Source organism: Rhinopithecus roxellana, chromosome 20 (genome assembly GCF_007565055.1).
Source record: "Rhinopithecus roxellana isolate Shanxi Qingling chromosome 20, ASM756505v1, whole genome shotgun sequence".
Classification (NCBI taxonomy): Eukaryota; Metazoa; Chordata; class Mammalia; order Primates; family Cercopithecidae; genus Rhinopithecus; species Rhinopithecus roxellana.
The window spans coordinates 73,136,664-73,149,072 of NC_044568.1; the positions used below are offsets into that span (position 1 = coordinate 73,136,664).

The following is a 12,409-nucleotide window of genomic DNA, read 5'->3' on the forward strand; positions in this document are numbered from 1 at the left end:
CCCTGTCCACTGAATCTGCTGAAGGCACTGCTACAGGCGAACCCTAAAGGCTGAGGCTGGAGGGCCCACACATAGCCGTGCTGTGCTTGCTGCCACCGTGAGCTCCGGGACGCAGACCCTAAAGCCACTCTGCTTTTATTTCCTCCTTGCTGTGGAGATCATGGTAACACAGTTGTGTGGTTTGGGGAGTGGTGTGGCCACAAGGCTTTGGTGGTGTGACATCTTGGACTACAGGACTCACCTGTACCAATTCTCTCCCCTTAACTCACCTCTGTGATGGGGCAACCTCAGTCTTTGCTATGCAGGGTACTTGGCTTTTGACTTTTCAAACTAAGAAGCACACAGGTTTATTTTATACACAGGACCAGGCCGTGGCTCTGCCATGTGACTAGGGTCTTTGGACCCAAGGAGAGGTCAGTCTCAGGCCAAGTACATGAAAGAAGGGAGCACTGGCACACCCTGTCCTAGTCCTGAGGGCCCCCAGGTTCATGCTGACCGTTCCTGTTGGGTGCCTTTCTGTGAAAGAGGTACAATGACTCGAGGATCCGATCCTGCTGGGAAAAAGCTCAGCCACCAGTGATCAAGGGAGCTGTCCTGTCTGGAGGCTCACTTTTGCCTCAGCTTTTTGATGAAGGAAACCTCATCTCGATTCCGGATGCCATAGCTGAAAAAGAAGGAAAGACATAAAGCACCTGCCCTACAGAAGGTCACATCTGGGACTCCCCTCCTGAGGCTTGTGGGGGCCACGAAGAAACAACAGAGGGGAGGCATGTGGCCTCTGGGAAGGCCAGGAAGTGGCAGTGGCCATCCTCTCACAGACCCAGAAGCACTCTGACTCACAAGTCCCTGGGGCAGGGAACTGAGTGTCAGATAGAGTCATAGCTTTTCGCCTCCATGCCCACTCTGATTTCTCCCTCCTGGCACTATGTAGCCCTAAGCCACCACTGGTGGGAAGCAGCAAGGCCCCTCCAGTGCCCTCTGCCTGCCATTCTCCTAGTGGGGCGGGCCCCAAGGAAGCTCCTTGGAAGAGGGTGTTACCTCCAGAGAGGGAGCCGCAGCCCTCGGGCAGAGCATGGGGGACTGAGAGGCAACAGAACAACTGTCCCTTACAGCTCAAGACGTGGCCGGCACTTACTCTCGGAGCTTCTTTTTATCTTCTGTGAGTTTCTCTCCTGCAGAGGTCAGATGGTACGTCCTCCACACATAAGACCTGTGAGAGGGGAACGCAGGTAAACCACACGCCCTGAGCAGGATGAGCTGAGTGGCTGTGCATGGCGTGGGCTTGAGGCATTCAGCCCTATGGGACCTGGGGCAGCTGTCCTCCCTACCTGGGCTGTTCTGTACAATGTGCAAATCGGCTCTGAGGCAGCTGCAAGGAGGCTCTGTTCTCAGAGGGCTGTGTGGGGCGGTTTGGCCAAACACACCTTGCTAATGCAATAGGTGACAGTGTTGAGACTCAGTGAACAGGACAGTTGATCCAGTGGGAGAGCGAGGGGTGCCAGCACCCAAGTGAGAACTGGATGGTAGCCAGTACAGGTGTACCATCCATAACTAGGGAGGCCACTTCCAGACACACTGGAAATGCCCGACGGGGTCCCCAAGTGAGGATATCCAGCAGCTTGGATGGGGTGATGGCGATGAAAGCAGTATGTTAGGGATGGCCGAGGCAGGAGTCCCAGGCACAGAAGGACCTCCACTGTCTGAACTCTTGTGACAGGGAGCTCATCACTTCAGTGGTGCTGTACTCATGCAGAGTTGAGAGCTGTTTCCAGGTGGTGCCTGGTGACAGTGCCAAGAACAGCACTAGCCCCAGGAAGGGCTACAATGAAGGGATTGTTGTTCCACTTACCAGCTGATGTGCTGAATGCCCCCTTCACGCTCCTGCTTGAGCTGCACGTATCTCTGGATGGCCTTCTTCAGGTCCAGGACTGTGGCACTCTGCACTACAACCACAGCTGCAACCACGGACACAGATGGGAGAAGATCCACAGTGAGAACCCAAAGCCATAGCCTCCGATGGCAGGAAAGGAACCTGGAAGCTCTGTGCACAGGGCAGGTTTGTGGTTGCCCCAGTACCCCTGGTCATGGCCTGTGAGTTTCTGAGCAGGCTGACCAGCGCTGTTACATTTTGCTGCTGTGAAAGCCTGGACCACATAACCTGAAGGGAGGAGGGCACACTTACGCATTACTTCTCCATCCATCTTGCACACTCGGACCGTCATTGCCTGGCCATATTCTAGGGCTATTTGGGAGTTGACTTCTTCCAAAGTAACCTAGAAAAGACCAAGGGCAGAAGTGGGAACCCTGGCTGTCTTTACCACCTTGAACAACAACAAAGAACAAGCTGATAGTGGCCAAAAAGTGGTGCTCCGTTTTACGAAAGGCAAGGAAGGGTGCTTGCATATATGTAGGGTTTCCCAATTCATCAGAGCCCCAATCTCATGTTCCACTCACATTTTAATGTCCAAAGTGGACAGAGTCTCTGGGGGAAAGCGGTGCTAAAAAACAGGCAAGAGAATAAACTCACATGAGGATCCGTCCCCAGGGGTGGGTGGGGGCCTGTCAGTTCACCCTGAGTATCCCTGATCATCAGGACCCAGGCCAGGGCCCAGGACTGAGTAAGGCAGGTGTGCACAAAAAACGGTAATAACAAATATTGTAATACAACATTTAAGAAATACAAGACAATTAAAATATCCATGATGAGCAAAATATAAAACATTTAAAATTGGCCGGGTACGGTGGTTCACGCCTGTAATCCCAGCACTTTGGGAGGCCGAGGCCAGCGGATCACTAGATCAGGAGATCGAGACCATCCTGGCCAACATGGTGAAACCCTGTCTCCACTAAAATACAAAAAATTAGCTGGGCGTTGTGGCGCATCCCTGTAGTGAACCCCGGAGTGGGATGTTGCAGTGAGCCGAGATGGCACCACCACACTCCAGCTTGGCAACAAATCAAGACTCAGTCTCAAATAAATAAATAAATAAATAAATAAATAGTATTGTGCCAAACCATACTGACGCTTGAGGCAAATGGAACTAAGTTTTTTCCTTTACCGTAGGCTCTTTTTTTTTGCATCAACTTTGACTTTTAAAGCTATTACAGGCCGAATGGGTGGCTCACACCTATAATCCCAGCTTTTTGGGAGGCTGAGGTAGGAGGATCGCCTGAGCCCAGGAGTTTGACACCAGCCTGGGCAACATAGTGGGACTCCCTCTGTACCAAAAATTTAAAAATTAGCCGGGTGTGGTAGCGCGCACCTGTGGTCCCAATTACTCGAGAGGCTGAGGTGGGAGGATGGCTTGAGCTCGGGAGGTGCAGGCTGCAGTAAGCCAAGATCGCGCCACCGCACTCCAGCCTGGGCGACAGAGCAAGACCCTGTCCCCCCAGCCCCCTAAATACAATTACATCAAAATGTCATTTAATGTCACTCACTAATGAGGCTTTTGGTTCCTCTTTAAACTACGCGCCGCAGGCGAGTGAGCCCAGCCAAGGTAAAGACCCTTGTTTACGCCCAGAGGCGCCTTCCTCAGCCTTGGGCCGCAGCCTCCCACCAGCACCTTCAGAGGCTGTGGCGCCCGGACGCCCGGCCCCCGGGTAACGACTCCCGCCCCCCTGGCCCCCGCCCGCACACACCTGGATCGGCAGATCACAGAGCAGCGGGTCCTGCACCACCATAGCCAGACCCTCCTGGAACACGTCCATGGCCTCGGAGTGCGGCAGCGCCTCTTCTTCGTCCTCATCTTCCTCTTGCGCCTCGGGCCCACCCGCGGCCTCCGTCTCCTCCAGGGCCGCACCTCTCAGCCGGTCTCTGCCGGCACTGCCAGTCGGCACCAGGGAGGCCCAGCGCGCACGCGCAGGAACTGCGGCCGGTCCCAGCGAGGCCGCCCAGCCATTGGTGCGCCGAGGGGTGGGCGGCTGCAGTGACCAATGACAAGTGGAGACAGCCAGCAGCCGGGCTGAGAGCGCAGAATCGCCCTGTCTATTGGTTGGTGGGCGGGGCGAGGCGGCTGCCAGGACCAATGTAAGCTCGAGGCGGGCGGCGCGTCGGCGCTGAGCGGCAGTGGAGCTGCCGGTGGCTGGCGCCTGCGGAGTTCCAGACCATGCTGCTGTTCTGCCCCGGCTGCGGGAACGGGCTGATCGTGGAGGAGGGACAACGCTGCCACCGCTTCGCCTGCAACACGTGCCCCTACGTGCACAACATCACCCGCAAGGTGGGACCCGAAGGCCGGCGCTGGGCCGCGGGCGCCTCTCGCAGGCCTTCCCCTTCCTCCGACTGCTGCGCCATCGCCGCCAGCCCCGGCGTCTGCCTCTGTCCGCTCTTTCTCGCGCCCCCTTCCGGTCTGCAGCAGATCTGTGGGCTCTTTCTGTGGGCTCCAATACATTCAGAAAGCCCCATCGTTTCCCGCCTCCTTGGGTTCCTGCTCCCACGCTTGCGCCCTCCTCTGCGTTCACAGCAGCGGCCACGGTGATTCCCTTAAAGCTGAGGCACATAGGTCCGTGCTGTGCGCAGAAACCTTCGGCCGTTCCCCAGCTCGTGCAGACGAAAAGCCGGAGTTCTCCCAGGGCCTACCATATTCTGACACTGACCCCCCTCCCCGACTTGCTTCTACGATTTCAAGTGCTATTGCCCTTTGCCCCATCAACACCAGCCTCCTGGACGATCTCTCATCGTGCACATGGCGCTCGCAGGGCCTTTGCACTTATTGTTGCTAAGTTCGCTCTTCCCCTAGATAGCCACCTTACTCATTGGTCTTGTCTTTACCGTATTTTAAATTACAGCCCCTCTGTCCAATGTATCCTCCTTCCCTTTGTAACTGTTTCCATAGGGCTTATTACCTTCGAATATATTATGTGATGTATCGTGTGCTTTGTTTATTAATAGTAGGGCCTGGCCGGGCATGGTGGCTCACACCTGTAATTCCAGCACTTTGGGAGGCCGAGGCGGGTGTATCACCTGAGGTTAGGAGTTCGAGACCAGCCTGACTGACATGATGAAACCCCATCTCTACTAAAAATACAAAAATTAGCCGGGCAAGGTGGCGGGCGCCTGTAATCCCAGCTATTCGGGAGACCGAGGCAGGAGAATCGCTTGAACCTGGGCGGCGGAGGTTTCAGTGAGCCAAGATCGCGCCACTGCACTCCAGCCTGGGCAACAAGAGTGAAACTCTGTTTAAAAAAAAAGAAAAAAAAAAAAGTAGGACCTAAGGTCTAGGAGGGCAGAGTTTTTCTCTGTTTTGTTCCCTTCTATGTTATATTCTGAACAACTAAAATGAAACCTAGAATATAGTAGGTGTTCAGTAAGCAGATGATGCATGCTGTATTATAACTGGTTGTTTTCCTTTGATAATACATGTTTTCTTTTTACTTTTTAGAATACGTTTGCTTTTTTTTTTTTTTTTGAGACGGAGTCTCCCTCTGTCGCCCAGGCTGGAGTACAGTGGCGCCATCTCGGCTCACTGCAAGCTCCGCCTCCCGTGTTCACGCCATTCTCTTGCCTCAGCCTCCCGAGTAGCTGGGACTACAGGCGCCCGCCACCTCGCCCGGCTAGTTTTTAATATTTTTAGTAGAGACGGGGTTTCACCGTGTTAGCCAGGATGGCCTCAATCTCCTGACCTTGTGATCCGCCCGCCTCGGCCTCCCAAAGTGCTGGGATTACAGGTGTGAGCCACCACGCCCGGCCAATTTTTTTGTGTTTTTAGTAGAGATGGGCTTTCCCCGTGTATTAGCCAGGATGGTCTTGATCTCCTGACCTTGTGATCCGCCTGCCTTGGCCTCCCAAAGTGCTGGGATTACAGGCGTGAGCCACTGCGCCCAGCTTTTTTTTTTTTTTTTTTTTTTTTTTTTTGAGACACAGTCTGGCTTTGTTTCCCAGGCTGGAGCGCAATGGCGCAATCTCGGCTCACTGCCACCTCTGCCTCCCGGGTTCAAGCAATTCTTCTGCCTTAGCTTCCTGAGTAGCTGGGATTACAGGCTCCTGCCACCACCCCCGGCTAATTTTTGTATTTTTGGTAAAGATGGGGTTTCACCACGCTGGCCAGGCTGGTCTCGAACTCCTGACCTCAGGTGATCCACTTGCCTTGGTCTCCCAAAGTGCTGGGATTACAGGCATGAGCCATGACGCCTGGCCAGAATACCTTTACTTTTTAGAAGTTAGAATATGTTGGTGCTACCTCAGTCTTAATGTTTGCATGCTACTCCATTTTGTACTGTGTTGGGGAAGTTTGGAGTTGGAAACTATGGGAAGAGTGAACTCTTTTTTTTTTTTTTTTTTTTAGACGGAGTCTGGCTCTGTCGCCCAGGCTGGAGTGCAGTGGCAGGATCTCAGCTCACTGCAAGCTCCGCCTCCCGGGTTTACGCCATTCTCCTGCCTCAGCCTCCCGAGTAGCTGGGACTACAGGCACCCGCCACCTCGCCCGGCTAGTTTTTTGTATTTTTTAGTAGAGACGGGGTTTCACTGTGTCAGCCAGGATGGTCTCCATCTCCTGACCTCGTGATCCGCCCGTCTCGGCCTCCCAAAGTGCTGGGATTACAGGCTTGAGCCATCGCGCCCGGCCGTGAACTCTTATATAATCCTGAAATTTGAGGTTTGGCAGCCCAGGTTTGCGCTGTTCAGTTACCTGGAGTCTGAAGGGTTGTTTTTGTTAGGTAACAAATCGGAAGTACCCAAAACTGAAAGAAGTGGATGATGTGCTTGGTGGAGCAGCTGCCTGGGAGAATGTTGACTCTACTGCAGGTAAGAGGGAAAACTGTTTCTGTTGCTAAACTGGATCATTATGAGGCTGTTGATGCCACTGCATGGCAGAGTCTGTGATGTCATATAAATGATGTAGGTTTCTAAAAATAGAAAATGGTTTTTGAATAATTTATTAGTATGTGTTACTGTTTAGTAATCTGTTACGCAAGCAATATTTGTACAAGCCTCGGAGTTATACAGGCCCGTGTTAGATTCTCAGGCCATTGTATTGTGGTAGGACCTTCCTTGGGTCTCTTGACTTCTCTGGGGCTAATCCATATTCATAGATTGTGAGAGCATAAAGTGAGTCATGCCGTGCTTGGTATATAAGAGGCACTGAGCAGGTGATAGCTTTGATGATGGCAATGATGAGTAGATTAATAAAAATAAGAGTCTAAGGAAAAAAGTATGTTCTTTCTGTTTGATATGGTTTGGCTATGTCTCCACCCAAATATCATCTTGAATTATAGTTCTTGTAATCCCCAGGTGTCCTGGGAGGGGCTCACTGGGAGGGAATTGAGTGATGGGAGTGGTTCCCCCCCGTGCTGTTCTGATAGTGAGTTCTCACAAGATCTGACTGTTTTATGAGCGTTTGGCATTTCCCTTGCTCACACTCATTCTGTCTTTTGCTGCCCGTGTGAAGTGGTACCTTCCTCCATGATTGTAGGTTTCCTGAGGCATCCCCAACCATGCAGAACTGTGAGTAAATTTAGACCTCTTTTCTTGGCTGGGCGCGGCGGCTCACGCCTGTAATCCCAGCAGTTTGGGAGGCCAAGGTTGGCAGATCACTTGAGGTCAGGAGTTCCAGACCAGCCTGGCCCACATGGCGAAACCCTGTCTCTACTAAAAATAAAATAATTAGTCGGTCATGGTGGTGCGAGCCTGTAGACCCAGCTGCTCAGGAGGCTGAGGCACGAGAATTGGTTGAACCCAGGAAGCAGAGGTTGCAGTGAGCTGAGATTGCAGTATTGCGCTCCAGCCTTGATGACAAGAGTGAGAGTCTGTCTCAAAACAAACAAACCAACCAACACACAAAACTGCTTTTTTCTATATAAATTACCCAGTCTCAGGTATTCACAGCAGTGTGAGAACGGACTAATACACTGGGCTCATATAGATTTCTAGAAGTTAATACCAATGAGCATGAGCATTAAACTGCAGATTGGGTAAAATAACTGTGTATTGCATATCTGATAGAGATAGATGTGACCAGCAGAGGAAAGGGGAAGGCCCTAAATATAAGTGTGTTGAGAGGGGAGAGAGATAAGTGATGGTTAGTACTGTGTTTTTTCCCCTATAGAAGAACATACAGGCTGGGTGCGGTGGCTCACACCTGCAATCCCAGCACTTTTGGGCCAATGCGGGCAGATCACCTGAGGTCAGGAGTTTGAGACCAGCCTGGCTAACATGATGAAACTCCGTTTCTGCTAAAAATACAAAAAATTAGCCAGGTGTGGTGGCGGGCACCGGTAATGCCAGCTACTCGGGAGGCTGGCACAGGAGAATCACTTGAACCTGGGAAGCAGAGGTTGCAGTGAGCCGAGATTGCATCATTGTACTCCAGCTTGGGCAACAAGAGGGAAACGGTCAAAAAAAAAAAAAAAAAAAAAAAAAGAACATACAAATCATCTAATCTGCTATGTGAAAAAGTTAGTGGCCAGCGCGGTGGCTCACACCTATAATCTCAGCACTTTGGGAGGCCAATGTGGGTGGATCATGAGGTCAAGACATCAAGACTATCCAGGCTAACATGGTGAAACCCTGTTTCTTTTAAAAATACAAAAAGTAGCTGGGTGTGGTGGTCCATGCCTGTAATCCCAGCTACTTGGCAGGTTGAGGCAGGAGAATTGCTTGAACCAGAAAGCAGAGGTTGCAGTGAGCTGAGACCGTGCCATTGCACTCCAGCCTGAGCGAGACTGTCTTAAAAAAAAAGATTAAGTACCTAATGTCAGAAATAGTGTTAGAGTGTTTGAAGCCATTTCTATCAGGTGTAGAATAAGTTTCTCAAAGTGAAATCGATTTGAAGGGAAATATGTACTTCTCTCTTTTTTTTTTGTTTTTTGACGGAGTCTCGCTCTGTCACCCAGGCTGGAGTGCAATGGCGTGATCGCGGCTCACTGCAATGTCCACCTCCTGGGTTCAAACAATTCTCTTCCCCGAGGCTCCCGAGTAGCTGGGATTACAGGTGCTCACCACCATGCCCGGCTAATTTTTTGTGTTTTTAATAGAGATAGGGTTTCACCATATTGGCCAGGATGGTCTCAATCTCCTGATCTCGTGATCCCGCCTGCCTCGGCCTCCCAAAGTGCTGGGATTACAGGCATGAGCCACCATGCTCAGCTCATAAGTCACTATCTTTATTTGCACTGCTATAACAGAATACCACATACTGGGTAATTTTTATAAAGAACAGAAATTTATTGCTCACAATTCTGGAGGTTGAGAATTCCTTGTACAAATCACCAGCAGGTTTGGTGTCTGGTAGGGTCTGGCTTAGGAATGGTGCCCTGGAATACAGGGAGCAGAAAGCCAGGGGAGCTATAGGAAACCCTGAGGTCCCTCGAAACCATTCTGGGCCTGTAATGGGCATGGCAGCCCTTCATCCTACCCCAAGATCTCCAAAATGCCTTGAAGGGGTCATCCTCCCATTGCTTGATGAATAGCATCTGGCTTCCTTCTGTCCGTACTCATCTCTGTATCACATGGTCCCTTGACCATACCCTTGGTTTTCTCTTTTAGATCCACTTTTTTGTTCTTTTTTTTTTTTGAGACAGGGTCTTGCTCTGGTGCCCAAGTTCTAGTGGTGCGATCATGGCTTACTGCAGCCTCCACCACCCGGTCTCAAGCATTCCTCCCACCTCAGCCTCCTGAGTAGCTGAGACCGTAGGTGCTTGCCATCATATCCAGCTAATAATAATTAATAATTATTATTATTTGTAGAGACTAGATCTTGCCATGTTGCCCAGGCTGGTCTTGAACTCCTTGGGTCAAGCAATCCTCCTGCCTCAGCCCCGCAAATTAATGGAATCACAGGTGTGAGCCACTATGCCCAGTCCACTTTTTTATTCTTTTTTTTGGGCTGGGACTGAGTTTCACTCTTGTTGCCCAGGCTGGAGTGCAGTGGCGCGATCTCGGCTCATCATGACCTCCACATCCCAGGTTCAAACGTTCTCCTGCCTCAGCCTCCCAAGTAGCTGGGATTACAGGCATGTGGCACCACGCCTGGCTAATTTTGTATTCTTAGTAGAGATGGGTTTCTCCATGTTGGTCAGTCTGGTCACGAACTCCCAACCTCAGGTGATCTGCTGGCCTCGGCCTCCCAAAGTGCTGGGATTACAGGCCTGAGCCACCGCGCCTGGCCTTTTTTTTTTTTTTTTTTTGAGACGGTGTCTCTTTCACCCAGGCTGGCGTGTAGTGACGCAATATCTGCTGCCTGGGTTCAAGCGATTCTCCTGCTTCATCCTCCCTAGTAGCTGGGATTACAGGCACCTGCTACCGCGCCTGGCTAATTTTTGTAGTTTTGATAGAGACGGGTTTCACCATCTTGGCTAGGCTGGTCTTGAACTCCTGACCTCAGCCTCCCAAAGTTCTGGGATTACAGGCATGAGCTACCATACCCAGCCTTTTCTCTTCTTTTGAGTCCACACCAGAATCGCCCTTAATGCTCAATTTTTAACAATGCAGACTTTTCCCAGCGTTTACTTCAAAACTCAGTACCGTCTAACCATGACTTAGTCTTAGGCATTTTGTTACAGCAGCACAAAATACACCAGAACAGTCACCTTCCATGTTATGTTTCCAACCAGCCTTCAGCTGGACTTGAGAAGAACCGTGGGAGCCAGGGAGGGGAGGAGCGGTGTTTGTGAGTCACAGGTCTCCCAGATTCCCTTGGTGTTAGAGTGCAGTGGGAATGACATCACTGTTTGTAGACCTACCCTTGTCAAGGGGCATCAAATGAGCAGGGAGGTTCTTTACCATACTTAAAGATATTAAGTAGGCTGGGCACGGTGGCTCATGCCTGTAATCCCAGCCCTTTGGGAGGCTGAGGTGGGCAGATGAAAAGTTCAGGAGTTCGAGACCAGCCTGGCTAACATAATGAAAACCCGTCTCTACTAAAAATACGAAAAAATTAGCCAGGCGTGGTGATGGGTGCCTTTAAACCCATCTACTTGGGAGGCTGAGGCAAGGAGAATTGCATGAACCCAAAAGGCAGAGGTTGCAGTGAGCCGAGATCACCCCATTGCCCTCCAGCCTGGGTGACAGTGTGAGAGTCCATCTCAAAAAAAAAAAGACATAAAGTACCTACTTATTTTTTTGTTTGTTTGTTTTTTGATACGGAGTCTCACTTAGTCGTCAGGCTGGAGTGCAGTGGCGCAATCTCAGCTTGCTGCAATCTCTGCCTTCCAGGTTCAAGCAATTCTCCTGTCTCAGCATCCCAAGTAGCTGGGATTAAAGGCGCCTGCCACCACGCCTGGCTAATTTTTTACTTTTGGTAGAGACGGGGTTTCACCATGTTGGCCAGGATGGTCTTGAACTCCTGACCTCAGGTGATCCACCCACCTTCACCTCCCACATACTAAGTAATACCTACTTTTAACAGTCATGAGCATCATCTTTCTTTTAACGTGGGTCACTTCTTTTTTCTCATTGTCAGAGCCGTGTCCCAAATGCGAACATCCTCGTGCTTACTTCATGCAGCTTCAGACCCGCTCTGCAGATGAGCCGATGACCACCTTCTACAAGTGCTGCAATGCTCAGTGTGGACACCGCTGGAGGGATTAGGGCCAGGATGGCCCAGCTGCCTTAGCGTGTGCTTACCTTGGCCCTCGGCGCACATGCTTAGCTGGCAGTGTGAATCATGTGTCCTGAGGGTCTTTGCTGGTGTGGTGGAAAGATAAACCTTTTGAGGTGAAGAGCTGGGGGATCAGGAAATGTGATCTATCTGCCAGTCAGAGTGGATGAAGTCATGAATGTCTGGGAGTTTTTCTGTGTGGGGAGGAGACAGAGACCCATAACTAAATATGCTCTGTTTAAAGTCCTGTTCTTTCATCTTCCATATTTATTGGCAGTTGACATTCCCTTACTCCCAATCAACACTCTTAAACATTTGTACTGTTTGCAAAACTTAACCCTAAATATTTAACTGTTACTTGTAAACTTGTGTAATTTATTATTTATTTTAATCACAATTTTGAGTATTTCATTAAAATGAAAGTTCTAATATTGCATTCTCAGTGTTTTAAAAAGCTTAAGAGGTAGAAAGCAAACCCCAAATCACAGTGATCCCAGAACTGACTACACACTGAGATTTAAACAGGCTATGAAAATCCTCATCATGGGATTTCAATTTCTTTCTTTATTCCTATACTTACTCCTTTATTCATTTTTTTGAACCTTCCCTAGTTTGCTTCCTAGGGTTGCTTAAATGTATAAGATACTATTTATTTATTTATTATTTATTTATTGATTTGAGACAGAGTCTTGCTGTGTCACCCAGGCTGGAGTGCAGTGGCACGAATGCAGCTCACTGCAACCTCTGCCCCCTGGGTTCAAGGGATTCTCCTGCCTCAGTCTCCCAAGCAACTGGGACTACAGGTGCATGCCACCACACTCAGCTAATTTTTGTATTTTTTGTAGTGACGGGGTTTCACCATATTGGCCAGGCAGGTC

At 50.3% G+C, this 12,409-nt stretch overlaps 2 protein-coding genes across 2 annotated transcripts; one reads left to right on the top strand and one right to left on the bottom strand.

Annotated features, from left to right (window-relative positions):
* Positions 1-315: 315 nt before the first annotated feature.
* Positions 316-4,680, bottom strand: SNRNP25 (small nuclear ribonucleoprotein U11/U12 subunit 25). Its single transcript, XM_010381867.2, has 5 exons — positions 3,640-4,680; positions 2,183-2,273; positions 1,850-1,955; positions 1,136-1,210; positions 316-664 (listed from the first exon to the last, which is right to left on the bottom strand). Exons 1-5 carry the CDS (start codon positions 3,706-3,708, stop codon positions 607-609), a joined length of 399 nt encoding a protein of 132 aa, XP_010380169.1. The 5' UTR covers positions 3,709-4,680; the 3' UTR covers positions 316-606.
* Positions 4,058-11,956, top strand: POLR3K (RNA polymerase III subunit K). Its single transcript, XM_010381866.2, has 3 exons — positions 4,058-4,217; positions 6,652-6,739; positions 11,394-11,956. Exons 1-3 carry the CDS (start codon positions 4,107-4,109, stop codon positions 11,519-11,521), a joined length of 327 nt encoding a protein of 108 aa, XP_010380168.1. The 5' UTR covers positions 4,058-4,106; the 3' UTR covers positions 11,522-11,956.
* Positions 11,957-12,409: the final 453 nt, after the last annotated feature.